Here is a 26,915-nt window from a genome sequence, read left to right as displayed (position 1 = left end):
AAGAGCACTGGCTGCCCTTTCAGAGGTCCTGAGTTTGAATCACCAACAACCACATGGCGGCTCACAACCATATCAGAGAGATCGGATGCCCTCTTCTGGAATAAAGGCATACATGCAGATAGAGTACTCATAAAAATAAGCATTTTTAAAAAAACCGAAATTTAAGCATAAAGGAGTATTTTAACCCCGTCTCTAGGTACCAAAGGCTCCAGCTGTGCAGAGTGGACTCTTGTCGCAGTACACAAGCTGCTCAGCAGTCAAGGATGGCTGCTGCCTTTGGGCTGGGTGTGTGTGACCACTGCTTGTTCAGGAAGCTCTAGGAGCAGAAAAACAAAGCAGGCACTAAGCTGAGTGGTTTCTTGTGCACGTCTTAGACCCTACCACTTCTGGATGTCTTAAAAAAGGCTAAAAAGTTTTCTTTTTAATGAATCTGTTTATTAAAAAATGGTAACAGGTAAGAGTTAAAGTCTTTTTGATAGCAGCTATTTTAGTTTGGGCCAAGACCGTGATGAAAAGGTACCACTTCCTGAACCAGGCGGCCTCACTGCTCCCTGGCCCAGTGGACCTTGCCGTCTTCTCCAGGCCGCACGACCCCGCTGGCCACCAGCTGGAGGGCTGCGGGAAAGATTTTATGCTCTGCTACTTTGACTCGCTCAGACAAAGTGGCAACAGTGTCACCCCTCTTCACAGGGACAGCTTCTTGTAGGATGATCTGTCCGGCATCTACATCCTCCTGGAGAAGGAAGCAGATATTTTCAAACCTTGCTTTTTAGCCAGTGCAGTCTGCATCCAGACACCAGAGGCAAAAGTTTGTAGGAAAAGGCATACTCACGGCCACAAAGTGTACAGTACACCCGGTAACTGTGACTCCAGCTTCCAGGACTTGCTCATGAGCATTTGAACCCTTGAAAGAAGGGAGCAAGGATGGGTGGATGTTGAGCATTTTACCTAGAAAGCAAAAGACAGTGGTCAGAAATTTTAGATCTTGTTTATTCTAAAGTTAAAGGAACAAGTGCTTAGAGAACCAACTGGGGGAGATGCCCAAACATGTACAGAAGAATGACAATGGGATGTGGTCAGAGCTCTAAAGGAAGAAGGGGTAAAGGTGCCTGCCACCAGGCTTGATGATCTGAGTTCAATTCCCAGGACCTATGGAGTCCTACACACTGTCCTCCAACTACACAAGCATGAGATAGCCCTACCACCCCATGCACACATAGTAAACCAAAAAAGGTACAACAGATGGTAGACAACGCCTTCCTTGCTACCTTCTGTCCGTGTGTTATATAGGAGAGCATGAACCTTTATCGTCCTCTCTGTGGTACAAGGTTTGAAACCAGGGCCCTGTACATGCCAGGTAGATAAGTGCTTTACCAGGGAACCAAACTCCCAGCCACTGGTTTGTGTTTAGTGTGCAATTACACCTGCACATCATGAATGGTGCCTGAAGAGGGTGTTGGGCCCCCTGGAAATGGTGGTACAGATGGCTGTGAGCTTGTTACGGGGCTGGGAACTGTATCCAAGTCCTCTAAGAGTAACAAGTGCTCTCAATCACTGAGAATTTCTCCACCCACCACTAGCTCTTGGTTTTTAGGGACAGGGTCTCATTATATATTCCAACCTGGCCTTAAATGCATTACATTAAGGCTGATATCTGCCCAGCTTTCTTCATCTGGGATACACAGTTTTTTTCCCCCCTCCTTTCTCTCCTCTTCCTTTACTTTGTTTTTGAGAATTGTGTCCTATAGGACCAGGCTGGCCTTGAACTTGCAGTCCTCCCAGCTCAGGTTGCAGGGGTGGACTGAGCATCACTTTCTCTTGTCTTCCCGATACTCCGTTCATAGTGAAGTGGTCTCTGCAGTATCGGGAGTGATCAGTGACAGCAGCCAACAGCTCAGTGAGCTGGGCATCTCTCAGTCAAAACAGAGGGAGCTAATAAGCCCACGTTAAAATCTTTCATTATGAGGGCAGTCTTGGAAAGCTGATTACTCCGGAGTCCATTTATTGTCCATGACTCCTGCTTACCATCCCATTTCCTGACAAATGGGCCAGAGAGAATCCTCATGAACCCGGCAAGACAGACCACGTCTACAGAGAACTCTTCAAGGACGAGGTCAACAGCATTGTCAAATTCAACACGGTTCTTATATAATTTATGATTAATCACCTGTAACAGGAAAAGAGAAGTAAATTTTTTCAGTTACCAAGTTTAAATACAACCTTTACAGAGACTACAAGTCAGTGGTGAAGATGGATCCACGGGAGGGCTGGCTGAATAACAGGCAGGATGGAGAAGAGCAAACCCAGCACCCACCCCAAACGGGAAGTTCCAGGATTACACAACCACACACACTGTGGAAGCAGAGTATGCATTTTGGCCGAGTGTGCAGCGGCTGCTGCTGCGGTTCCAGGTCGAACAGCCCGCACCACAAAGCAAACCACCCCACAGCCAGACGCAGCCCGTTCTCTGTGCTGACTCACTCTGGTGGGAATGCCAGTCTTTTCTGCTTTTTCTAAGCCAGCAACCCCAGCTTTGTTGGAGATGACAACAACAATGTGTGAGGAGCTCTTTGGATCCCGAGTGCTGTCTATGAGAGCCTGGAGGTTGGACCCTGAAAACCAGGAAAGAGTGAGCACATGCCCAGAAGCTCGGCCCCTCACAATGCCCTCACTCCTCAGAAGGGCCGCTTCGCTTTATCATAAACGTGAACCTAAATTACAGTCAACTCAAAGAGGATCCTGCAAAGCAGCCATGGCACTGGACTAGGATCTAAAGAAACACTCAGGGGCCTTCAACAGCACAGTTTATCTGTGTGTTCATGAGCGGGGGAGGGGTCACTACTAAACACTGCACTAGAATGGCTGAGGCCAGGCCAGCTGGGCTACAGGGTGAGTTCCAAAAGCAGAGTTATGCTATAGCCGTCTGATAGAGTACAATGTCTCAGACCCAGGGCTCTTACTTTAGATAAAAACAACTTTAGAATACTGCATTTTATTCTGAAAGACAGACAGGAACTAAACTACCAGGTTAAAAATATTTACTACTTTTCACCTTTAAGAACATACACAAGGTGAACACCATAATTACTATTTTAACTTTTAAGTTTTCTCACCCATCAAGATATGGTACAAGCCGGGCGGTGGTGGCGCACACCTTTAATCCCAGCACTCGGGAGGCAGAGGCAGGCGGATCTCTGGGAGTTCGAGGCCAGCCTGGTCTACAAGAGCTAGTTCCTGGACAGGCACCAAAGCTACAAAGAAACTCTGTCTCGAAAAACCAAAAAAACAAAACAAAAAAAAAAAAAAAAAAAAAAAAAAAGATATGGTACACAACGGGGGGGGGGGGGGGCTCTTCCTTCTTCCACCCCCCCCCCCCCCGCTTTCTTCAAGACAGGGTTTCTCTGTGCAACAACAGCCCTAGCCATCCTGGAGCTCACTCTGTAGACCAGGCTGGCTTTGAACTCACAGAGATCCGTCTGCCTCTGCCTCCTGAGCGCCGGGATTAAAGGTGTGCGCTACCACTGCTTGGCTCGTTTTAAGATTAAAAAAAATTGTGTATGAGTGTTTTGTCTGCTTATTATGTATGTGCACTAAGTGTGTGCCTGTGCCTGGTACCCAGCTCAGAAGAGGGTGTCAGATGCCCAGGAGTCAGAGCTAGGGATGTTGTGAGTAACTATGTGGTTGCAGGGACTAGAACCCAGGTCCGCTGCAAGAGCAGCAAGTACCCTCAACTGTTGAACCACCTTTCTACCATGTTATGTTTTTCTCCCCCCCCCCCCCCCCCCCTTGAGGCAGGGTCTCACTGTGTAGCCCTGGCTGGCCTGGAACTCACTATGTAGAGGTTGGAATTAAATTCAGGAATCTGCTTGCCGCTGCCTCCCCAAGTGCAAAGAGGCCAGGCTAGCCACCAGTTTGCCCTTTCTGTGTCCTTACTATGTGAGGTGCTGGAGGGCGCGGGGAGAGCTCTAAGTTCTGTGGTACGGAGAAGTCATACTTTACCTGTTCCAGATATTAAGACAGCCACTCTGGCCTTCTTACTTCTCAGGAAGCCATTTGACACCACTGACCCATTTACTTGCATGGTTTCAATCAAATTCTTGACTCTGACACGAGGGGAATCTTCATTTCAATTATATGCATAAAAAGGTAAAAAAAACAAAAACAAAAACAATGAATTAATAGCAATAATAGAAAAATATCAGGCTGGAAAGATGGCTCAGAGGTTAAGAGCACTGACTGCTCTTTCAGAGGTCCTGAGTTCAATTCCCAGCAACCACATGGTGGCTCACAGCCATCTATAATGAAATCTGGTGCCCTCTTCTGGCATACAAGCATACATGGAAGGAATGTTGTATACATAATAAATAAATAAATCTTTAAAAAAAAAAAGAAAAATATCTTAAGAAAACTTTATTGTATTTTATTCTCAAAGTAAGACAGACAGGAACTAAAATACCAGGCTAATAACGTTGACCATTTCTCACTTTTAAGAACATACTGGAGGTGGCCACACGGGATGACTGTTTCAGCTAGGAGTTGGAGAACACACCAGTGCACTGAAGCACAGCCATAGAAAATGCTTCCTCTCTGTGTTCTCCCCAACCCAACCCACTAGCAAGCCCATTTACCTGCTGCTATGACCCCCTGGCTTCCTGGGAGACATGCGACCCAGGAGGCTTTGCAAGACTAAGATGCTTGCTGTTTGGAGAAAGGGACAGCTTCTTACTGTAGTGTGAACCTAAGGGGTTAGTGTTCAGCACTGGGAAACCTGCTTGAAAATGAAACCCACGCAACAGAGAGTAGAAAGGCAAAAGCAAGGTCAACAAGCACCGACCATCATTGTTAGCTATCTGAGTGGATCTCTGTCACCTTGTCAAATGCTCGCACTTCTGACAGGGTCCTGACCAACACACACAACTGGCCAGGGTGTGCAAGCATCGGTCGGTGGACATTGCCAAGAGAGATCAAAGAGTTCCAGAAGCAGCTGTATCCTGGCTGCAGGGCAGATGAGTCATAATACCTCGATGCTATGTCAATGGCTAAACCTAAAAGCCAATAAGGCCAGGGGGTAGTGGCGCACGCCTTTAATCCCAGCACTTGGGAGGCAGAGGCAGGAGGATCTCTGTGAGTTCGAGGCCAGCCTGGTCTACAAAAGCTAGTTCCAGGACAGGCTCCAAAGCTACAGAGAAACCTTGTCTTAAAAAACAATAACGACAACAACAAAAAGAAACAAAAAAGCCACACGGAGTTATTACCTTTAGGACATGTCACAACACTGCCTATCACCCAGGCTTCCTCCTGGCGCTGCCGAATGTCAAGCAGAATCTGGTCTGCCTGGTCCTTAGACACCACCAAGGCAGCTCCAACCCCACAGTTGAAAGTTCTGGCCATTTCTTCTTCAGAGAGCTGTCCTTCCTGCTGTAACCATGAAAAGACCTTGGGGATCCTCCAGGTGCCAGCATCTCAAAATAAGCAAGAGTTGCCCGATCAATCTATTGTCCCATACAGAGAACACAAAAGTGAGTGGTAGCCGAACTCTGCTCTTCTGTGAAGAGTAACCAGTCCTCTGAGATTGTTGTCAGTACGAGACTTTACTGGATATTTAGAACCTCCTAATGGCTTACTACCACAGAGACGGGCATGCCACCTTTTGTAAATGTTTACTGGGTCTTAGTGATGACAAGCTGTACCCTAAATACCACGTAGAACTACCCAGAGGCAGTTCTGCTAGAGGGAGCTTTCTGATATATACCTGGTTCCTTTAATTTCTTCTAAAATATAGGTTCTAAGCTGACTTAGCTCCTCCTTTGTCACGAGCAACACACTACAACTCTTACACTAGCATCAGGTAGAGGCTTATTTACAAACACTGCCACAGAATTCCTCAATAATAAAAAGTAACATGGACAATTTTTTAAATGTACAAGTTATAAGATTTGATTTACAAAAACTATACTGAATTATTTAGAATGTCTATAAAGAAAGAGAATGCGGCTTGTCAGATTACTGTTATCAACTTGACACCAGCTAAAGTGATCGACGCCTCCAAAGACTTGCCAATCAGCAAGCTGGTGGGAGGCCAGATCACCGAGTGCCTGCGGTGCCACTGAAGTGGGAAGGTGGTCCTGGGTGAAGAGAGAAGGCAGGCTGCACTGGACAGTGGTGGTGCACGCCTTTAATCCTAGCCAAGGCAGGCAGATACCTGTGAGTTTAAGGCCAGCCTGGTCTACAGAGTTAGCTTCAGGACGGGCAGGGCCACACCGAGAAACCAATAGTTGTCTCAAATCCAAAACAACGCGGTATCCCTATGCAGAAACACACGAGCATCCACTACCCACAGTACATGTATTTTTTCCCCATCACCATTTTTTTTTTCTTTTTTAAATTAGAAATTTCCTTTGGTTAGCTTACCTAGATCTACTCCAAGCTCCTGAGGAAGAACTCTGGGGATGTTTTCCAGCAATCCACCTCCAGTAATGTGAGCCAAGGCTTTGACACGTCCTGACCGTATGACAGGCAACAGCGAATGGCTGTATATCCTGGTTGGCGTTAGAAGCAAGTCCCCTGGGGATTGGAGAGATAAGACAAAAATTTAGCCCATACATTCGAAACCCAAACATAAAAACAATTCTGAAATGGACGAAGACTGTGACCTTGCATCCTTCCATTTCAGGTAATCGATTTCCCCTGCGGTAGTTGCTCAGACATTTCCAGGCAGGACAGCAAGAGTCAGTTTACCTAAAGTCTGGTCGCCACATCCGTCAGGCGCCGGAGAGGAGTACTGGAGAGAAGACCTCGCCACAATCTTCCTCACAAGGCTAAACCCATTGCTGTGAAGACCAGATGAGGCTACCCCAACAATAACATCCCCTTCGACAATCCTGTCTAGCTGAGGGAGTTTCTGATCCCTCTCCATAGCGCCAACAGCAAACCCAGCGAGGTCATACTCGCCAGGAGGGTACATGTCGGGCATCTCTGCGGTCTCTCCACCTGGCGAGACAAGGACAGAGACATCCTGTGATCCTCACGAATCTGGTTAAACAGTGACAGAAGCTACACGTACCATCAACAACCAGTACAACCAATGTGTAGCTCTATCCCGTACTCGATGTGCTGGCTGACATCTAGCGACAGTACTAATGGTGCACAGTGATGAAGGACACCTCTGTAGGCCACATGGTCTTCAGACCTCGATTCTGGTATGCCAAGGCTCAGCTGGACTTAACAACATGTCTACAACAGTGTGATTTCATAAGTGCTTTCAAAATGATTTGATATTTTATGTGCATGAATGTTTTGCTTGCATGTATCATGTATATATCTGGCACCAGTGGACATTGGATCCCCTGGAACTGGAGTTACAGTGAACTGCCATGTGGGCTCTCAGAACCAAACCCACATTCTCTGGAAGAGCAGCAAATGCTCTTAACTTCCTGTCTCCAGCCTAGTGATAATAACAGCACAGAACTGCCCACTCCAAGTGGTCACACACCACATCACCAGCACAGTGCTACACCCACATCACATGAAAACACAACACAGGGAGGCAGCAGACTCCAACCTAGAAACTGTACTGTGCTCAGGGATAGTGGGGCTTGTCTTTAATTCCAGCCCTATCAGCTCAAGGCCAGCCTGGTCTATAAAATTGAGGTCTAGGACAGCCAGGGCTGTTATACAGAGAAATCCTGTCTCAAAAAATGAAAACCAACCAACAGGTGAAAGGCAACTTTTGGCCTTGGGATCTGATTTGTCTACAGATACAGTTGTGCATGTTCTTCCACTGAGACAAGAGTCTTGCTATACAGCCCAGGCTGGTTCAAACTCTCGGTAATCTTGCTCCCGCTGCCAAGTGCTAGGACTGCAGGCATCGCAGGACTGTGCAAGCTTGACCTGCACTAGAAGGAACAGCTAACCCCCATCTGCATATATGGTTGGCCACGAAAGCCAAGTCACATTTGATTCTTTATGTCACTCTTTTTCTTTTCTTTTTCACTTTTTTTTATTGTTTTTACTGCATTATACATTTTTCTATACCCTCCTGCATACCTCCCCTCTTTCCCTTTTACCCTCTGCCATGACCCCCATGCTCCTAATTTACCCAGGATATCTTGTCTTTTTCTCAAAAGGAAACATTTTTACTAAGCTACTCATTGATCAAGTCATGAGGCATATACTGGGAGAGTCAACATCTACTGTCTTTTCCAACACGTCAAACTTATGAGAAGGCCTGTATTAACTTTGTACCAGGAGAAGCCTATGGAAGCCATTCAGATTTGCCACAACAGGGAGAAAGGTACAGGACAAGAGGAACAAGAGGAGTGCTGATTGTCCTACGTTTAAGTGCAGAAGGTGCTGGCAAGAAAAAAAAAGAAATAAAAAACAATGTAGTGAAGTTGTATTTCTTATGATGCCATGCCAAGCAAAAAGCCTCCAAAAAATCCTCCAGTTACTAGAACATTCTTCTTTACAAATGACGCAACCTCCTCAGCTTTGCTCTTGACCTCAGTTGGTATTTGGTTATTCTTACGAATCTTCAACTGCTCTTTGGCTTTTTTCATGTCTTTCTCTACTCGTTGCCGGTCAACTTTGATATACCCAGTATGGTTTGCCAGCTGGAGTAGAAAGAATCCACTTCCTACAGCTGTTGCAGCCAATTTTCCAACTTTCTGGAATACGAAACCAGTGCACCATCCAGTAACACCTCCAATTAACAGCTGGGTTGCTACACTATACTTTTCAACTGATGGCCCAGATTCCTGCCCAAACAGCTTACGCCACCATGGTTGCTTTTTAGTAAATTCTGCAAGATCCAGTACCTCAAATTTTCCATCAAAGTTTCCTTTACTTGTGGCGGCCATTTCGGGGGAACTCGTATGGCGAGCTCTTTATGTCACTTCTGAGGGAAAGCATAGTCGGACATGCGCAATTCCAGGTGCACATCTCCCCTGTTTTAGGCCCACTTAGGAGGAAAAAGCCCTAAGCCCACCCAGTGAGGCTCTTGAGGAACAGGGAGACGGACAGAGGAGAAAGGTAAGCCAGCCCGGCAGTTCAGGAGTCTGGGAGGAATGCAGGTAGTTTTATCTACATCTTGTTTTCCTGTCTGTTCATGTAAAGTCTCCCTCACTAGCCACAGCAGAAATCACATTTTAGTTCTACATGACCAACCGGCAGTAGAGGGCCCGTGGGTCAAAGGGTCCATACCCAGGAGAGCACAGCCAGCTTGTCTACAGGCTCCAGCAATTCCAGCAATAACAGCTTCAGTCGTAGTGAGGTCGAGCTTTCCACAGGAAAAGTAATCGAGGAAGAAGAGGGGCTCAGCTCCCTGTGCGAGGATGTCGTTTACACACATTGCGACCAGATCCTGACCGATGGAGCCATGCTTATTGCACAGCTGGGCGATCTGCAGGATATAAACAGCTGACAGAACACCTCAGGCCAAAGACAAGTTATACAGTGCCCCTTTTTCTTCTTCCAACCACTGGAACTCGAACACTATTGTTTAAAATGTGTACCTGAGCTATACGGTTACAACAAATGGTTGCCAGGGCTCTTTTGAGCACATGTATGTTGTTAGGAAGAAATGGCTATTTGATAAACAGAGAAACCATTTGGCAGGCAAATTCCCCGTTCTCCTTCACAAAGCCTGTAATCACAAGTGTCCGATTACCTTCAGTTTAGTCCCAACACCATCTGTTCCAGACGCCAGGAGAGGATCTTTGAAACCAGCTGCTTTCAAATCAAAAAGACCAGCAAAGCCTCCAAGGTCAACAGTGCAGCCTGTTGGACAAGAAACGAGTTACTTGCTGATTTTAACTGATGAGGTCAATGTGAATATCCCAGCTGTTCTCCCGACAATGGCTAGGATATGGACTGCATGATGTTAGCGCTGAGAGCAGAAGAGCCCCACGTGCCCACAGACCCGACTGAGACTTAACGACTTAGAGGACGTCCAACAATAATTTGAAAGACGTCCCTCAGCTAAATGTAAGGCCCAAATCAATCCCCAATACTGCTATTCTATTCAGAGTACAGGGTCTAATTACCTGGTCTGGAGGTGGCTTTTGCTAAAGGCTGAATTTTCTTAACCAGCATATTTCCGGCTGCAATGTCTACCCCAGATTCCTTGTAAGTCAGGCCCCTAAGGAAATGAAATGAAAACTAATTTCCTCAATGCCAGGAAAATTATTACTGTTTGAGAGGGTCTATGTGTTCAGGCTGTCCTGTATCTCACAGATTTGCTTGCCCCTGCCTCTGCTGGGATTCAAGGCATGCACCACCACACCCAGGAAGGCAAAATATTATCTCCAACAAAACAAAACAAACAAAAAACACACGAAAGGGCGAGGGAAATGGCTCAGCACTTGCCATAGAAATGCTGGATGGCTATGGCTGCCTGCTTGTAATTGTGGCCTGGGAAAGTAGATATAGGGAACCCCCAAACAAGCCGGTTAGAGTTTAGCCAGGCCAGGGAGCCGGGTTTGACGGACAGACCCTCTCTCAAAGGATAAGGTGGAAGAGTCAAGATGCTCTTCAGAATCATCAGACCCACACCTGCATATAACCACATGTCTAAACACACACACACACACACACACACATATACACAAGTTCCTAGAGAAAAAAATAGCAGAAGGCATTTCATCTGGTATTCATATCTAGTAACCTGCTCAGAATGTTTTAAATCAGAGCCCGCACCCACCCGCACACTCAGATGGAAGTGTTCTAAGGAGGCACAGGTAACTGAACCGGCTTCTCCTCCTTCCCAGCTGACCTGGAGTTAACAGATGTGCACAGCCACACCTGCTGTGAACTTTTTCTCAGCTGTATAAAATATGCACCCAATTTACCATTGCAGCCATCTTTAAGTGTATTAACTGAATGGCACAATTTGGCACTGCCATCATTAACACCCCTTGTGCTCACCAGGTAAAATGGGAATTTCTGTGTCCATCACACGGGACCTCTCCATTCCTGGCCCTCACATGCAGACCTCTGTCTCTATGTAGCTCAAATGGCCTCAAACTCCCAATATGGCAGCTTCAACCTCCCCAGTGCTGACATTATAGACAAGAACCTTGTCTGGCCCCCTTCTACTTTTAAACAGTTTTTCTTCTTTTTTTTTTTTTTAACCACATCCATTCTCAGGCTAACTTCAGTTTGAGTAGGAATGAAATGTCAAACCAAATAAAGCAAAAGGAATTAGGATTGTTAAAATTTTGTAAAAACATCCCTAAAAAAAGTGTTCTTACTGTACCAGGGTATCAGTTATCAGTTTTCTCGTTGCTGAGGGCCACAGAAACATGATGAATATTGCTTTATAAAAGCACAAACATGATGAATATTGCTTTATAAAAGCACAAAACTGTGTCTCATAGGAATCAAGTTTGTGAATGGCACTGTGAACTTACTAGTCTCTCTGCAGTGAAGCTGAGCTGCTAGAGCACTTGAGAGGACTGATAACCAGCTCAGCGCCTGCAGTTCAGGGACACTCTCACACAGGACACAATGCCCTGCAGGTTAACGACTAGCATCTTGACATTTCATTCTCTTTACCTTGAAGAACTCAGATAAGATTTAAGTGGTGGAACACGCCTTTAATCCCAGCACTCGGGAGGCAGAGGCAGGCAGATTTCTGGATTTCTGGAGTTCGAGGCCAGCCTGGTTTATAGAGCTGGTTCCAGGACAGTCAGTAGATACACAGTGAAACCCTGCCTCAAAAAAAACCAAACCAACCAACCAAGATTTAAGTTCCTTGTTAGGCATAGTGGCACAGGCCATTGGATCTCTGTCAATTCTAGGCTAGGCAGGGTGTCACAGTGAGACTTGGTCTAAAAAGACAAAACCAAACCAAACCCAAAAACCAAACCACATTTCAGTCTCTGAAGGTAGAGAACTTCCACGAGCTGGCACAGGATTTAGTGTAATATATGTACAGAAGGGTTAAAAACCTGCCTTTCACTCATGCTATAGCTTAAGCTGCTAAAAATTATTTTTTTTGAGATGGCTCAGTGGTTAGGAACACTTGTGGCTCTTCCAGATGAGGGCTTGGTACCCAGGATCCACATGGTGGCTCACAACCATCCCTAAGCCCAGGTCCATGATCTCTGAGGGTACCAAGTACATGTGGTGCACATACGTGTAGGCAAAACACTCACACCATACACATACACACCCACTGAAGAACTAAATAAAAATGTGATATTATGTAATTGTTTTTAAAAAATCAAAACACTCATGTGGCAACCAAGTTTATTTATTTTATAAGGAAATATTTGTTAATAAATGAATCAGTAATTAAAAATACATTCAAGTAATAGATAAAGGGACAAACCAGGAACTGTGATTCAAGCTCAAGAATGTTTAACTACATAATGACTCAAGGATTAACAGTCTTCGTCATTATAATCTTGACAAATTTTCAAAGATAAGGAATTGCCAAGAAGAGTTTCCCATTTATTCAAATATTGCTTTGATTAGTTTTTTTGGGGGATTGGGGTGGGGCAGACATGAAAAGCCTTAGAATAGACTGCTCTCAAATTTGAGCCCTCCTTGTCTCAGCCTATAAATAAATTAAGATTCAAACAAAATACAAACAAAGATCCAGTCAGCTCCACGGACAGAACACCGAATGACAGCATAGACTTAGAGAATATCTCCAGCCACATAGGCCAGTTCTGAACCTTGCCCCTTATTTACCTGGGCCGCTGGAGGAAGGCTACAGCACGGAAGCCAATGTCCTTCCTATAAACTGCGCCCTCAAACTTTATGGCAGCAAGGCCTTTCCTGGCTTTGTCACGGGCTGACTCAAGAGTCTCCTGGACGGCAGTTACCGTGAGGACTCTGCCCCCGCTGGTCACCACTCTGCCATCTTTAAGAGCAGTGCCCGCATGGAATACCTGGAGTCCTAAAGCTTGGGCCTCAGGAAACCCTGCAAACAAGCACAGTTAACAAAATGGGTGTTGTTTTTCTGAGATGGTCTTCACTATGTAGACCAGGCTAGCCTCAAACTCAGTGATCCACCTGCCCCTGCTCTGCCTTCAAGTCCCAGGATTAAAGGCATAAATCGTCATGCCCTGCAACAAAGATTGAAACACTTCATCCTGCTGGGCGGTGGTGTCGCATGCCTTTAATCCCAGCACTTGGGAGGCAGAGGCAGGCGGATCTCTGTGAGTTCGAGACCAGCCTGGTCTACAAGAGCTAGTTCCAGGACAGGCTCCAAAACCACAGGGAAACCCTGTCTCGAAAAATCAAAAAATAAAAAAAAATAAAATAAAAATTAAAAAATAAAAAAAAAATAAAGAAACATTTCATCCTGGGTTGTGGTCCTATTTTAAAAATTCCTATTTCTGGGGAGTGAGAAAAAGAGAAAAGCCATAGATAGGTTCAGTGAGGGAGGGGAGTTGTAGAGTTCCTTTCTCTTCACAAGAGGTTTAAAAGAGCCCTAGACTCTGTAACATGCGAGATAGCCTCGCTGCCTGCCACACCGCGGTCTCCTATCCCCTTCTCCTCACAGCCCCTGGTGTGGTAAAGTGTCACCCAGGTTCCCTGAGGGGTCTGACAACAGCGCCACCCAACACATAACTTGATGCCCGCTGGGCATGTCCAATACTGCTCTACTAGAATCACTATTATACTTCCTAGGGGAAATTTCAGCAGTACAGAGGCTCTTGGTTCAATCTCATTTCTCCATTCCTTTTCAAAAGCAAACAATTCTTGACAGAGATGACTGAGATTCTTATCTTTTCTGGGCAGGAGAATAAAGTTCTTGAAGCAAACACTATGGATCACTAGTAAAGGCTGCACTACAGTGTGCTGGGGGACCACGGAGGCCTTTGTCTGTGTGCACAACTGAGCTGGCACTTCATCTTCATTTATAAACAGACTTACTGCCATCTAAGCACCTTATGGGCGGTGGAGGCAGAGGCAGGAGGATCTCTGTGTTTGAGGCCAGCCTGGTCTACTACAGAGCTAGTTGCAGGACAGCTAGGGCTGTAACAGAGAAACCCTGTCTTGAAAACCCACAAAAAAACAACACCCCCCCCCAACACCAAAAAAAACCCCGGTAACCTTTCAACCTTGAATTCTGCGGCAGAAACCACAATCTGGCATGCTGTTCACTAACGAGCCAAACTGCACCAAGTAGAGCTTGTGCGCTTAAAATCCAACTGCTGCTAACCGTGCCGACTACCATCCAGACTCTGGGAAGGTGGAAGTGCAAGGCTGCAAAGGGATTATTCTGGAAACCTGACGAGGTTACTCACGGTTCCTGGTGCAGGAAAGGACATCAATGGCAGATACACTAAGTCTCTCAAGGGTCTGATGGCTTCAGACCCTCAACAGGCACAGGCACCTGTTCCATTGTAACCCAACCTCTTAATCACTGCTATTCACCTGTTATCTCCACACCCTTGCTGTAGGCTCCAGGATACCCTTTACTCGCCATGACAACGGTTATGGCAGTGTGGTTTTCTAGCCAAACAGGCAGAGACGCACTCAGCTGGCCATCTAAGGTGGACCGAATCACTTCATAAAGGTCACTTTTAAGAAGTGGGAGGATTACCTGGAAGAACAGAATTAATATGGTAGAAGAGATGAACTTTAATATTTTATTCATTGTTATACCAACTGTTTCTCAAAAGCAGTTATTTCAATACTAATAAACTGTGGGAACAAAGCAATGCTTTTCTTCTAAAAGCTAGTAACTTATTACTATTACTACTATTATTACTATCCGAGACAGTCTCTCTCTGTAGCCCAGGTCATCCTTGAACTCAGAGATCTGTCTGCCTCTGCCTCCTAAGAACTGGGATTAAAGACATGCATCATACCAGGCAATATTCTATTCACTGTTACCCACTTGGCATTCTGGATCACCAAAACGGCAATTAAACTCCAAAACTTTTGGGCCATCTTTGGTCAGCATTATACCAGCATAGAGAATTCCTTCATTGAGAGAGAGAGAGAGAGAGAGAGAGAGAGAGAGAGAGAGAGGAATCTGTAATGACGTAGTAACAACAGTGGATTATAACTATAAAACCTAGATGATGAACAAAGCCTCATGTATCTCAGGTTGAACTTGAACCAATTTTGTAGTTGAGGATGGTCCTGAACTTCTGATCCTCCTGCCTCCATATCCTAGCTGCTGGAATTACAAGTGTGCCCCACCACACCCAAGTGTATGGTCCTTCAGGTATGCTTCAGGTATGCTAAGCAAGCATTCCACCAACCAAGCTATATCCCCAGTCCTAGACTACAACCTCCTAATACTAAATGTTTTAATACGATTACAGCTGTAGAAAAAGAGAACAAGTTCCAGCTACCGTAGAACATTACTACGTAATGATTTAAGCCAGCCAGCTTACCTGTGTAAGGCACACCTTCCTGCTGCATGCCGTCTACTGTTCTCTGAAGAATAGTGTCTTTAATTTTTAGTAACAAATCCTTAGGAACCTGGGGAACACACAGAAACACTTAAATGTAATTAACAAAAATCATGTTAGGCTGGATGTGGAGGTACACGCCATTAATCCCAACACCTGGGAGGCAAAGGCAGGTAGATTGTGAGTTTGAGACCAGCCTGGTTCACAGAATTCCACGGCCAAGGCCATAGAAGAGACCCTGTCTCAAAACAAAACAAAACAAACACCATCACAATGGCCCTTATCTTTACAGAACAGGAAAGAACTCTAGGAGATAAGATATTTCAGATCCAAGAACACATTTGCTGCAAATGTTTGTGCCTGACTACTTTCATTTCTCCTTAATTCTTCACTAAACTCATCAAAATAGCAACGCTCTGAGCCCGGCAAATGATGTCAAGTACAGGCCCGCTCACTTCCTGTCAGTAAATCAGTGGCAGTCAGCGTTTCACCTCAGCAGGGCCTACAAACATGCACCTCCCAAGTAGCTCAGCTATAATGCAGAAAATAAGGACCTCTCTCCTCTCCTCGTATGCTCATGCTCCTTACTGCATCCTTCTAGTATATTATATTCCAAGCAAACTTTCTTTTTTAAAATATTTATTATTTATTATGTATACAATATTCTGTCTGTGTGTACGCTTGCAGGCCAGAAGAGGGCACCAGACCTCATTACAGATGGTTGTGAGCCACCATGTGGTTGCTGGGAATTGAACTCAGGACCTTTGGAAGAGCAGGCAACGCTCTTAACCACTGAGCCATCTCTCCAGCCCTCCAAGCAAACTTTTAAGCCTACATATTCACGCATAGAAGCTTGTAAGTTTATTGTGGAAATTAAGTTTACAGTTATCTCAAAAATCACTGTTAATGAAACTTATAAAAAAAATAAAAATGATTTCTAGAGGGCTAATCCACTCTACTTCAACGATGGAGATTTTTTTTCCTTAGATCCTCCTGCCTCTGCCTCCCAAGCACTGGGATTAAAGGCGTGCAGCACTGCAGCTGGCCACACAAAACCACCCAGAGTTTGGAACAGCACCTGTCAGTTTCATGCACAGAGACTGCAATTATGGCCTGTCCTAGATCCCAATTTGTTACACATACGTATCTGTTTTATGTGCTGGGCCCTGGACCCAGAGAGGAAGAGAATAATTCTAGGTCTCAGGGATTAAATACAGGGGCACACAAGCTGGGAGAGGGTACAGCCAGACCCCATTGTAGTTCCCATTTCTTAGACTGGCTGTTAGCTCCTCAAAGGTTTTCAGAAGTGCTTATTAGAGACCCGAAGAGGTGACTTCTCACTTGGACCATCCAGACTGCCCATTAGTGACGGCATACCGTACCTGAGGTGTAGGGCAGTAGGCTCCCATTCCCCCTGTGTTGGGGCCCTCATCTCCATCCAGCAATCGCTTATGGTCCTGTGCTGGAGGCATTGGGGCCACTGTCTTCCCATCAGTGAAACACAGACACTGTGGAGAAAACAGATTAGTTCACTTAGGTTAAATGTAAAAAGTCAAACAGGACTCAGGAAAAGCTCTCATTTCTGAAGAAAACTTGAATACTAATTCCTCATTCACATGGCAGGAACCAGAAGATCTTGGATATTCAGCTGGTAAAGGAGATGTCATTTATAGCAACCTAGGGAGATACCAGGTTTCTACCCTGGACAAAGACCAACCGTGCTACTACTGAGACTGCCAGGTACTCACACTGTACACAAGGCAATGCTATTTCAGCACTCACTGTGTAATGAGCTGCATGTGAAACATGAGTGTATGGAATCTCCACGGGATAAGCCCAAGTATTCTCACTAGTGTCTAGGGCAGTGGTTCTCAACAAGTGACCCCAGGGATGATGAGATGGGGGAGTGAAAGACCCTTTTACAGGGTCTCCTAAGGCCATTGGAAAACGCAAATATTTACATTATGACTCATATAAGAAGCAAAATTACAGTTATGAAGTAGTAATGAAAATAACTTTCTGGTTGGGGGTCACCATAACATGAGGAACTAACTGTATTAAAGGGTACACAGCATGTGGAAGGTTGAGAACCATTAGTCTAGGGGATGATTAAGATAGAACACATTTCCTCATTTGAATCCTAAGCGAGTATAAATTCTCTTTTAAAACCGCTCCTGTTCTCGGATGATGCTAACAGAGTAAATGGAGTCTATTTTGGGGCGTGTTAAAGGCAAGGAGAGGGCTGTACGTACAGACACTTCTTCCCCGTCCAGAAACTCTTCCACAACAACCGTTTCTCCAGCTGCTCCAAAAGACTTTTCCTAATTGTAGTTGAAACAAAAGGCTTTATCAATCTTAGAGCTTTTGACATTTACCCGATTACTTGTACAGAACTGCTCTATTTGACACAGGAAGTAGACAAGCACTGTAACTTCTTTCTGAAGACTTAATGTATGAATTGTTCTGGTCTTTGATGTGCTAGCTAGCAGGTAGAACTCACATTCCCGAAACTTTCATAATCACTATTTACTCTTTATTCCTGGTTACAACCATGCACGGTTTGGTTTACAAAAATTATACAAAACCATGTATGTGAAAATAGATTTTTCTAAAAGGTTAAGTCATAATCACTGACATGGATTATGAAAGAGACACTGTATTCATGCATTGCGTTACTTTTGTTAAGACTTGGGACACATAGGACAAATGCTCTCTTGTCATGGATGCGTGAGGAGTTATTTGGGTCAAAGACTTTTTACCATTCAGCAGCAGACACTAGGATGTTAGAACTTACTTCAAAAGAACGAACCAGGAATTGGCATAGCTCTGTACTAGCTGTTTTCTAGAGACGGACAACACACAGTACAATGAACCCCTCAGAAGCATCACCTACCTGCATGATCTCCCGTACAGCTTTGCAGGCCTCCTCTTTGTTCTTTGCAACAATCACCCCTTTCCCAGCTGCAAGGCCACTGGCCTTCACAACCAAAGCAGGAAAGTTTGCGCTGTGAAGATAGGGAGTTTTTAATCATCTAATAAAACCCCCACAATGCAAACATTCAAATATTTTTTTTTGTGATTTGTAATAGTAGGTTTCAGCAAAATTGAAAGGTATATAGAAAAAAATATTATCCCAGTATCATTTAATGTGTTTCTTGCCAAGTTTTCTTATATATCCCTTTATAATTTTGATCGTACAGCATTTTGATCATACAATTTTGCTTTTGTCACATATAGTGAGGTCAAAAAAGCAATATCTTTAAAAAAGCAAGCAGATTTACAGAACAGATATGAAATAATCTGTAAGATATGCATCTGAGAGTCTCACTTAAGTAAAAGATATTGCCATTCGAGACTAACACAGGCAGATACCCACAGAATGTTTCCAGAAATACACAAATCAATGAAGTAAGACTGGAGATCTGGAAGGAGGTTTATCCAGTAAGTAACAGAGCTGTCACTTACCCAAGGCATCTGGCTACTAGGATAATAATAATATTCAGTGTTTAATAAACCCTGTGGGATGAAGAATGAGTAAAGAGTGAACTTGGGCCAGCGAGGTGGCTGACCAGAATTTGATTCCAAGAACCCATATGGTGGAGAGAACTGATTTGTACAAGTTGTCTTCTGATTCTGTGTATGTGTCAAGTCGGTCACACACAATAAATAAGAGATTAAACGGTTTCCACATGTAGAAGAGAAAGTACCCAGGTTCGATTCCCAGTACGTACATGGCAGCTCAGAATTGTCTGTAACTCCAATCCTAGGGGATCTAAGCCCTCTTCTAAGTTTTTTTTTTTTTTTTTTTTTTGGACACCAGACCATTCGTGAAGGTGAAACACCCATATACATAAAATAACAAATAAATCTAAAAAGCCATTTAGAAATTCAGTTAACTCTGCCGGGTATGGTGTCTCACATCTGTTATCCCAGCACTTGGGAAGCTGAAGCAGGAATCAGTTCTTGTTGCTGAGCCGGGTGGTGATGATGCACGCCTTTAATCCCAGCACTTGGGAGGCAGAGGCAGGCGGATCTCTGTGAGTTCGAGACCAGCCTGGTCTACAGAGCTAGTTCCAGGACAGGCTCCAAAACCACAGAGAAACCCTGTCTCGAAAAAACACCAAAAAAAAAAAAAAAAAAAAAAAAAAAATCGTGTTGCTGTAATAACATATCATTGCTTGTCAGTTGCAGGGCAGTATGTATCAAGACAGCAGAAAATAATCTACAAGATTATTTAAGGGAAGCATGTACAGAATCCTAGGCTTCGATTTCCTTTCGACTTGAGACTGGATCCAAGTAGTCCAAGTTGGCTCTGAACTGATCCTTCAGCGCCTGTTTCCCAAGTGCTAGAGAACCCTTTCTTATTATGGTGTTAAAAAAGGAAGCTATTTTTTATTGAGCGTTATCTTTTCCATAACAGATTCAATGTCAAAGCCTAAGAACTTTGTGTTTCTTTTTTCTTCTTCTTCTCCTTTTTTTTTTTTTTTTACTAAACCCTATAGTCCCACCTTGCCTCAAACTCAGAGATTTGCCCGCCTTTGCCTCCTGTGTTGGGATTAAAGATGGGTATCACCACCGCCTGGCAGGCAGAGGCAGGTGGAACTCTGTGAGTTTGAGGCCAGCCTGGTCTACAGAGCAAGTGCTAGGACAGCCATGGCTACACAGTAAAAAAAACCCACCACCACCACCACCACAAACCCAACCTAAACAAACCAAACAAGAAGAGCACCTGTCCTTCAAAGGCTGCCCTTCCACCCACCTCATAATAAAGCTGCAGGCATCTTCAGGTTTGGTGAATGCTCTCCACTGTGCAGTTGGGATTCCATGTCGCTCCATAAATTCTTTGGCAAACTTTTTACTGGACTCTAACTGAGCTGCTTGTGCTGTGGGGCCAAAGCATCGTACTCCTGCACAGGTCAGGTCCCCAACAATCCCTACAGAAGCAAACAAATCCAGGTGATTCATGGTCTGTCTAGCGCTTTATACTGAACATGAATTATGATTAAATGTATATTTAGTCAAGGAGCAGGCGAACTAGTAGTTATAATAGCTGAAGATTTTCATGCCGTCTTTTATTTACTAGCAGAATATCACTAAGAGGGGATTCTAGGCACGCAAAAAGAGCAGTGCAATGTGGCATTAGAGCCCCAGCTAACAAAGAGGATGAGGTAGGAGCCCACAAACTGTAGATCAACTTGATTACTATAACTAGACCTCATTTCAAAACAAAACATCCAGACAAACAAAAAAGACCTAGCAAAAAGTGAATTGTTCTATGTGAATATCTGGATTTGTCTGATTGAATATAGATTACTAAAGACACTAGAATAGAGTAGGAGAAATACAGGATTTGATCCCTATTTCATTTTATTATTGAAGGCTGGGAGTAAAAGCAAAACCTGGAACCCACCAACTTTCAGGGGCTGAAAGATCCTCGTCTATTGTACTATTAGGAATCCCTACCCACACCTGGATCCAGTGCTCTCTAAACTTCTAATGGCAGTGAGCATGTTGTAACCCTGAGACATGAACTTTACCTGCAGCCAGAGGGGCCTCTGGTCCAACCACCACAAACTCGATCTTCTCATCTTTGCAGAACTGAGCAAGGACAGCGTGATCATTGACAGAGACAGCTGTGAACAGAAAACATAAACCCACACATGTGCAGAAATATCTTCAGCTAACCAAATAAAACAAGTACCATTCTTAGTAAGGAAATTAAAAACTAAAATCGTTGGTTTTGCTTTTGTGGGTACAGTAATTTTCACCATGAGATATTCCAAATAATGCATTAGGTTAAACAAAGCTCAGTATCCTACCATCACTGCAACCAGTTCAGTGACTCCCCAACACCAACAATGCGACTGTTCTAGTCACCAGTGTTGATCACACAGTAAACAGACAAACCCAGAGAATGTACTCAGGAACTCTTTCAAACATAACACATAAAATGCCTTTAACCTACATGGGGCACTTGCTATCTTTTCAGTCACAGTGGTTCATAAGGCTTAAAATACACTATGTTTATCACACAAAGGTAGAATTCATGTTACATTTTAAACAGAAATCTACCTTATTATAGATATGTGAGCTATCACTTATTATCAACAAATATTAACCACCACCTCCTATTCTGAAACATAATTACCAGCGTTTGAGATCTTTCCAGAACAGGCAGTGCCTGCATTTCCGGGGGCAACCAACACTTGTTTGACATGAAGAGATTGTGCAAGTTTCCAGGCCAGAGTATGTTCCCTTCCTCCACTGCCAATCACAAGAACTCGGGCTGCCATTGCTGTCTGCAAAGCAGGGATTCAGGAGCAAAATAAAACCTGTAGAAAGAAAACCACAGTTGACATTTTAAAATGCATATATTTTAGAAAACACAATTTTTCTTTTTTGGTGGTGTTTTATTTTGTTATCTTTTCTGTGTGCCAGGGTTTTGCCTGCATGTGCAGCATGAATAATACAAAACCAGAGACATAAATTGGGGTTCAACCAGAAAAGCAATGCAGCCAAGCCACTAGAGAAGTCTTACTTCTGCCAAGGCTGGGAAGGCTGGGCTATCACAAACTAAGCCTCTCTCTCCTCCCAATTTATATTTCCTGTATGGCTGGGATTAAAGGTGTTTAATCCACCAATGTTTCTGCACTGATCTTCTGTAGCCCAGAATGGCCTTTGAACTCACAGAAATCCATCTGCCTGGCCTTCCAAATTCTAGGATTAAAGGTGTGTGTCACCATGTATGTATGTCTGTGTACTACAGGTGTACCTGGTGTCCACAGAGAGCAGAAGGGGGTGTTGGAACCCCTGGTACTGGTATTTGGGTGGTTGTGAACCACTATGTGGATACTGGTAATTGAACCCCAGTCTTCTGGAAGAGTAGCAAAGGCTCTTAACTGCTCAGCCATGTCGTTAGTCATTCTTTTGGTTTTTGAGAAAGTCACACTATGTTGCTCAAGCTAACCTCAAACTCATGGTAAACGTTTGGTCTTAGCCAACTTCCAAGTGTTGGGAATACAGGCAGGTACACCTGGCTATAGAAATCATACTTTATAAATGGCATTTTAACACAATCATGTTTTCATACAAGTCACATTTTCACCCAGTGGTCCATTCTTTAGAAACTGGGATTTAGGGGCTGGAGAGATGGCTCAGAGGTTAAGAGCATTGCTTGCTCTTCCAAAGGTCCTGAGTTCAATTCCCAGCAACCACATGGTGGCTCACAACCATCTGTAATTGGGGTCTGGTGCCCTCTTCTGGCCTGCAGACATACACACAGACAGAATATTGTATACATAATAAATAAATTAAAAAAAAAAAAAAAAAAAAGAAACTGGGATTTAGCCGGGCGGTGGTGGCGCACGCCTTTAATCCCAGCAAAAACAAAACAAAAACAAAGCCCTTGAAACTTGGAAGTTAGACTTGGAAACAAATGACCATAAAGAGGCAGACACGATTATAGTTAGGTTCAGGAAAGAATGGCAGTTCAGCTCTTGCTAGGCTGAGTCCCTCCCCGCTTCATGTGCTATACTTAATACATATTGTGAGGTATTAGTGGAAACAATGTAACTAATGTATTTAGAGATAGCGATCCTGGGGAATGATTAGGTTTAGGTAAGGGCACTAGGGTGGAGCACCCATGATTAAATGGAAGAAGGCTTTTAAGACAGTGTCTCACTATCGAGTCCTGGTTGACCCACAATTCAGACACATTGCTACCGCTGTCTCTGGAGTGAGTCCTAAGATTTTTTTTTTTTTTTTGAATAAGAGGGACAGAGATCAAACAAATGCAAGCATGCACGCCATGTCTTATGAACCTAAGCTGTTTCCACATAATGTTGCTATGAACTCAGCTGAGCAAATGTCTTTGTGGTATAAGTGTGTATCCTTTGGGTATATGCCCAAGAATGGTATTGCTGGGTCCTGACGTAGATTGATGCCTAATTTTCTAAGAGAAAGCGGGAGGAGAGGAGGGAATGAGAACTGGGATTGGTATGTAAAATGAGAAAAGATTGTTTTTTAAAAAAATGAACCAAGATAAACATTAAAATATCGTATACTACAAAGTACCCAGAAATAAGAAATGCTAATTTGTTATACGACTTTGCTTACCTAAACTGATACCTCAGGTATAAGCAATCTATCAAGTCATTGCACAAACAGAAGCAACAATAACAAAGACGGGCAGTGGAGTTTAGCAATAGTTTTTGCTTAGAATAAAGCCTTGTGAAGCCGGCAGTAGTCACTCACACCTTTAATCCCAGCACTCTGGGGGCAGAGGCAGGTCTATCTCTGGGAGTTCAAGGACAGCCAGGGCTACACAGATAATCCCTGTCTCAAAAAAAAAAAAAAAAAAAGCCTTGTGTTCAAATTCTAGCACCAAACATGGGTGTGTGTGCAAAGAAATTCAGGAAAAAGGAAACTGTCGTTTGTAAATTCTAAATAGATACTTTAGTTTGGGGTCACATATTTAAAGTAAAATCAAACAGTCTGGTGAGTGGCTTATCAGTTAAGAGCACTTAGAACTCTTGCAGAAGACTGGGGTTTAATCTCCATCACCTACATGGTGACTCACAAACATCCTAGCCCTGGTTCCACAGATGGAACGCCTTCTTCCGGCTTCTTGGGTCACTGCAAGCACGTGGGGCATGGGAAAGACATCTACACGTAAAGGAAGGCTTTTCCTTCAATTCTATGTGTCATTGTCTTAGAAATAGCTGAAGACAATATATATATAAAACTTATGTATAGTTTGACTATGAGCAGGATTGCAAGAAGACAATTTTCATTTACTACTCAGATCTGTGAAACAGTACTGCTCCCTACATTAGGAGGGGATGGGGGCCTGGGCTCCGGAGTCCAAGGGCCTTACTCCCTGGGAGACCTGGAGAGAATTTTCTTGGGCGTCAGTTAATTAGAAGGCAGCTTATGGTGAAAGTAAGAGTCAGGTAAAGAGAGAATAGAAGAACCGAGTAAAAACATCCCCAAAGATTTGTCAGAAAAGTAGAAACCAAACACTAAAGTGGTCCAGCTAAACCGTTATTGACAAAGATAAAACCCATCGATGTACAGGTCTGTTTTTAAAAGGCACAGATACACGGAAACCTGGCCCCATCTCAGAACCAGAAAGCGGGAAAGATCAAGGCCGACCTCGCTCCAGGCCGTGCAGACCACATGACTTTTTCCGCCAGCTAACCAGTCTCGACAGTAGCACCACTCGCTGAGGTTAAATCCAAAAGCCAAAGCATAAACGCAAGCCACGCACCGGCTTAAAAACAAAGGGGTTCACGCACCTGCAAGCCCCGCCACGCTGCCGCCGCACGCACCCGCCGGAAGCTGGCCCGGGGAATCCGGCGCGCGCCGGCCTCTGCCCCGCCCCCGGCGGGCTCCGCCGCCCATTGGCCGGCCGTGCTCGGTCTCCGCCCGCGAGGCCGTCCGCGGGGTTCCTCCCGCCCTAGGGTGCGGTCCGAGCCCGCTGCCCCGCCGGCTTTACCGTCCCCGGTACCACGCTTCTGGCCGACACTCGTCAGGGGGTGCCACGTAAGGTCGCCAGGTCTCCCCCGGGGCCTCCTGCTCTGGGGACGGAGCCCCGGCCGCCTACTCGTGGCTGCTGCTAGCCGGGCGCCGGGGCGGACGGCGGGGCCGGACTCCGGACGAGCCCCAGGGCGCCCAGCTTAGAACGCAGCTCGCTGACGCCCCGGCCTTTCCTAAACAGTCCGTGAGGCCGGGTCTAGGAGGTAACGAGGTAGCCTGGGCACTGTCCCTAGCCGCTCCCCGTAGGGCCCGGGATGAGGATTTCTTTCTCATGCTCGTCTTCCCGACCAAAGTAAACTTGGCGCTTGCACCAAACGCGTTAAAGCACCGTGCCGACACCCGCCCTCCCTTGTTTTTATTGTTTCGGTTCCCTGTCTTTATGGCCTCTAATCTCGGGCATTTACTCGCTACAGGGAGCCTCTTAGGAAAGTCCCCGCGGGCTGAGGGGACCAACTGCTGAAGCTGGCACGGTCGTCTCGGGAGCGACTTCTCCTGTAATGGCGCCTGCGTCAAACACTAACATGGCGGACTAGTTCGTGCGCGGCGCAAACGTCAGCACCTCTACCTCAGCGGCTCAGAAACAGCGGAGGAGAGCGGGGCCGTGCTCGCTGATTGGCTCGTGGGTGGAGCGTGCCCGGCCGGACGCTCCCCTGCCAGCCAATAAGGAAAGGGATAAAAGGAATTGGCCGCTGCGCCTCCTCCAGATGCATGCTGGGAGCCTGGAGGACTAGCGAGGAGGAGTTGCGAGAACGGAGCGGACGCCATGGCGGCCGACATCGAGCAGGTTTTTAGGTCTTTCGTGGTCAGTAAATTCCGGGAAATACAACAGGAGCTTTCCAGGTAAACTCTCCCCCGACTTTTCTGCTCCTCGCAGGCGGTTAGGGCCTCGTCCATCCTCTTTCCCGGAGACGCCGTCGTTTCTCTGCTCAGGCCCCGCTACGGCCCCGCCTGGGCCTGGGATCCATTTTCCGGGCCATCCCCCCGATCTTCCGTTCGTTCCTTTCGGGGAAGATCGCCCCTCCCGCGGTGTTCTCACACGCCATTTCTTTCTTCGGGTTCAGACGTCCACCTCTCTCTGGGTTGGACACCCCCTACCCTTCAGCTACTCGGAGGCCCAGTGTTCACCAGGGACGGGCCTAGTTCCTTCCCCAGCTCCTCCTCCGCCGCCGCCTTTCCCCTCCCCCTCCCCGCCTCCGCGCATTTCGCCGGCCGGTGTCTAGGGCCGGAAAGGGTCTCTAACGGCCGCTCCTTGGGTAATCTTAAAACTTCTTTATTATTGTACGCTTCAGATCGTTTGGCGACCGGAGTCTGTTTATTAGACTATTCGGGCCCCAGTTAGTGCTCTGTGCTTTGGGTCGGATAGCACTCTTTTAGGAGTTGTAAACTAAAACATCTCAGTTCAGTATAAGACACATGAGAAAATACTCGACAAAGCGATGGAAGGGGGGCTTTGAATCTAGTGATTGCTTAATTTTATTAAGTAGGAGGTGGACTATGAACAGATTTGAAGAACATCCAGCTGTTTTCGTCACTGCTAGTAGACTTAAGCGATTAGCCTTGGTTCCCAAAATTTCAAGTGTAAGAAATTCCCGAAGTTGCTTACTCCGGAAAAGAGTGCGTGTTTTGTTAAATGGCTTTCATTTAGTAGTTTGTTTTGTATAAGATAACCATTTCTTTAAAATACCGTAAGAAAGAATTTTTGAAAAGTGTATGTCCCGAGTTAAAAATGTTCTTAGGAATGGTGTAAGTTGAGAACAGGAATATGTGAATTAGAAAATCAACTGATAAGCAGTTGTAAATTATATCCCCAAATTATATAGGGTTATTGGTGCATATAGGGTTATTTTATTGCTGGTATTTTCATTTTTTCATGTTGTGGTATTTATAATTTTTTCGGTTTTTTTTCCTTTCTTGTGGACAGGCTCCAATGTCACTGCTTACAGCCTTGCCATGTAGTTGAAACCGGCCTCCCACTCATCACCACCCAAGTGATGGGTG

General features: G+C 45.1%; 3 protein-coding genes across 12 annotated transcripts in view; 1 reads left to right on the top strand and 2 right to left on the bottom strand.

Annotated features, from left to right (window-relative positions):
- Positions 1 to 425: 425 nt before the first annotated feature.
- Gart (phosphoribosylglycinamide formyltransferase, phosphoribosylglycinamide synthetase, phosphoribosylaminoimidazole synthetase) lies at positions 426 to 24,752 on the bottom strand. The gene is made up of 22 exons (XM_057765344.1): positions 24,677 to 24,752; positions 21,529 to 21,712; positions 20,918 to 21,013; positions 20,140 to 20,314; positions 18,274 to 18,385; positions 17,633 to 17,701; positions 16,763 to 16,888; positions 15,363 to 15,450; positions 14,858 to 14,943; positions 14,392 to 14,560; positions 12,697 to 12,928; positions 10,044 to 10,138; positions 9,668 to 9,777; positions 9,202 to 9,400; positions 6,739 to 6,990; positions 6,412 to 6,564; positions 5,256 to 5,462; positions 4,000 to 4,119; positions 2,482 to 2,612; positions 2,026 to 2,167; positions 833 to 948; positions 426 to 733 (listed from the first exon to the last, which is right to left on the bottom strand). Exons 2-22 carry the CDS (start codon positions 21,671 to 21,673, stop codon positions 542 to 544), a joined length of 3,015 nt encoding a protein of 1,004 aa, XP_057621327.1. The 5' UTR covers positions 21,674 to 21,712; positions 24,677 to 24,752; the 3' UTR covers positions 426 to 541.
- Positions 7,794 to 8,858, bottom strand: LOC130871753 (FUN14 domain-containing protein 2-like). Its single transcript, XM_057765351.1, has one exon. The coding sequence runs from the start codon at positions 8,856 to 8,858 to the stop codon at positions 8,403 to 8,405; it is 456 nt and encodes a 151-aa protein (XP_057621334.1). The 3' UTR covers positions 7,794 to 8,402.
- A 140-nt stretch (positions 24,753 to 24,892) lies between the features above and the next one.
- Son (SON DNA and RNA binding protein) overlaps positions 24,893 to 26,915 on the top strand; it is a 33,235-nt gene continuing 31,212 nt past the window's right edge. For 9 of the 10 annotated variants that reach the window (XR_009056851.1, XR_009056852.1, XM_057765334.1 and 6 more), the window contains exons 1-2: positions 24,895 to 25,120; positions 25,331 to 25,757. Coding sequence is in view for 8 of the 10 variants with exons in the window: in XM_057765334.1 (XP_057621317.1) it covers positions 25,681 to 25,757 (77 nt within the window). In the remaining 2 variants the exon portion in view is untranslated. Of the gene's footprint in view, positions 25,121 to 25,330; positions 25,758 to 26,915 lie in introns of all 10 variants that reach the window. The other variant, XM_057765342.1, reaches the window with a different exon arrangement.

This window comes from Chionomys nivalis, chromosome 3, assembly GCF_950005125.1.
Source record: "Chionomys nivalis chromosome 3, mChiNiv1.1, whole genome shotgun sequence".
NCBI classification, from domain to species: domain Eukaryota; kingdom Metazoa; phylum Chordata; class Mammalia; order Rodentia; family Cricetidae; genus Chionomys; species Chionomys nivalis.
The sequence above is the reverse complement of the archived record's forward strand: the minus strand, read 5'-3'. Positions and strand labels throughout refer to the sequence as shown.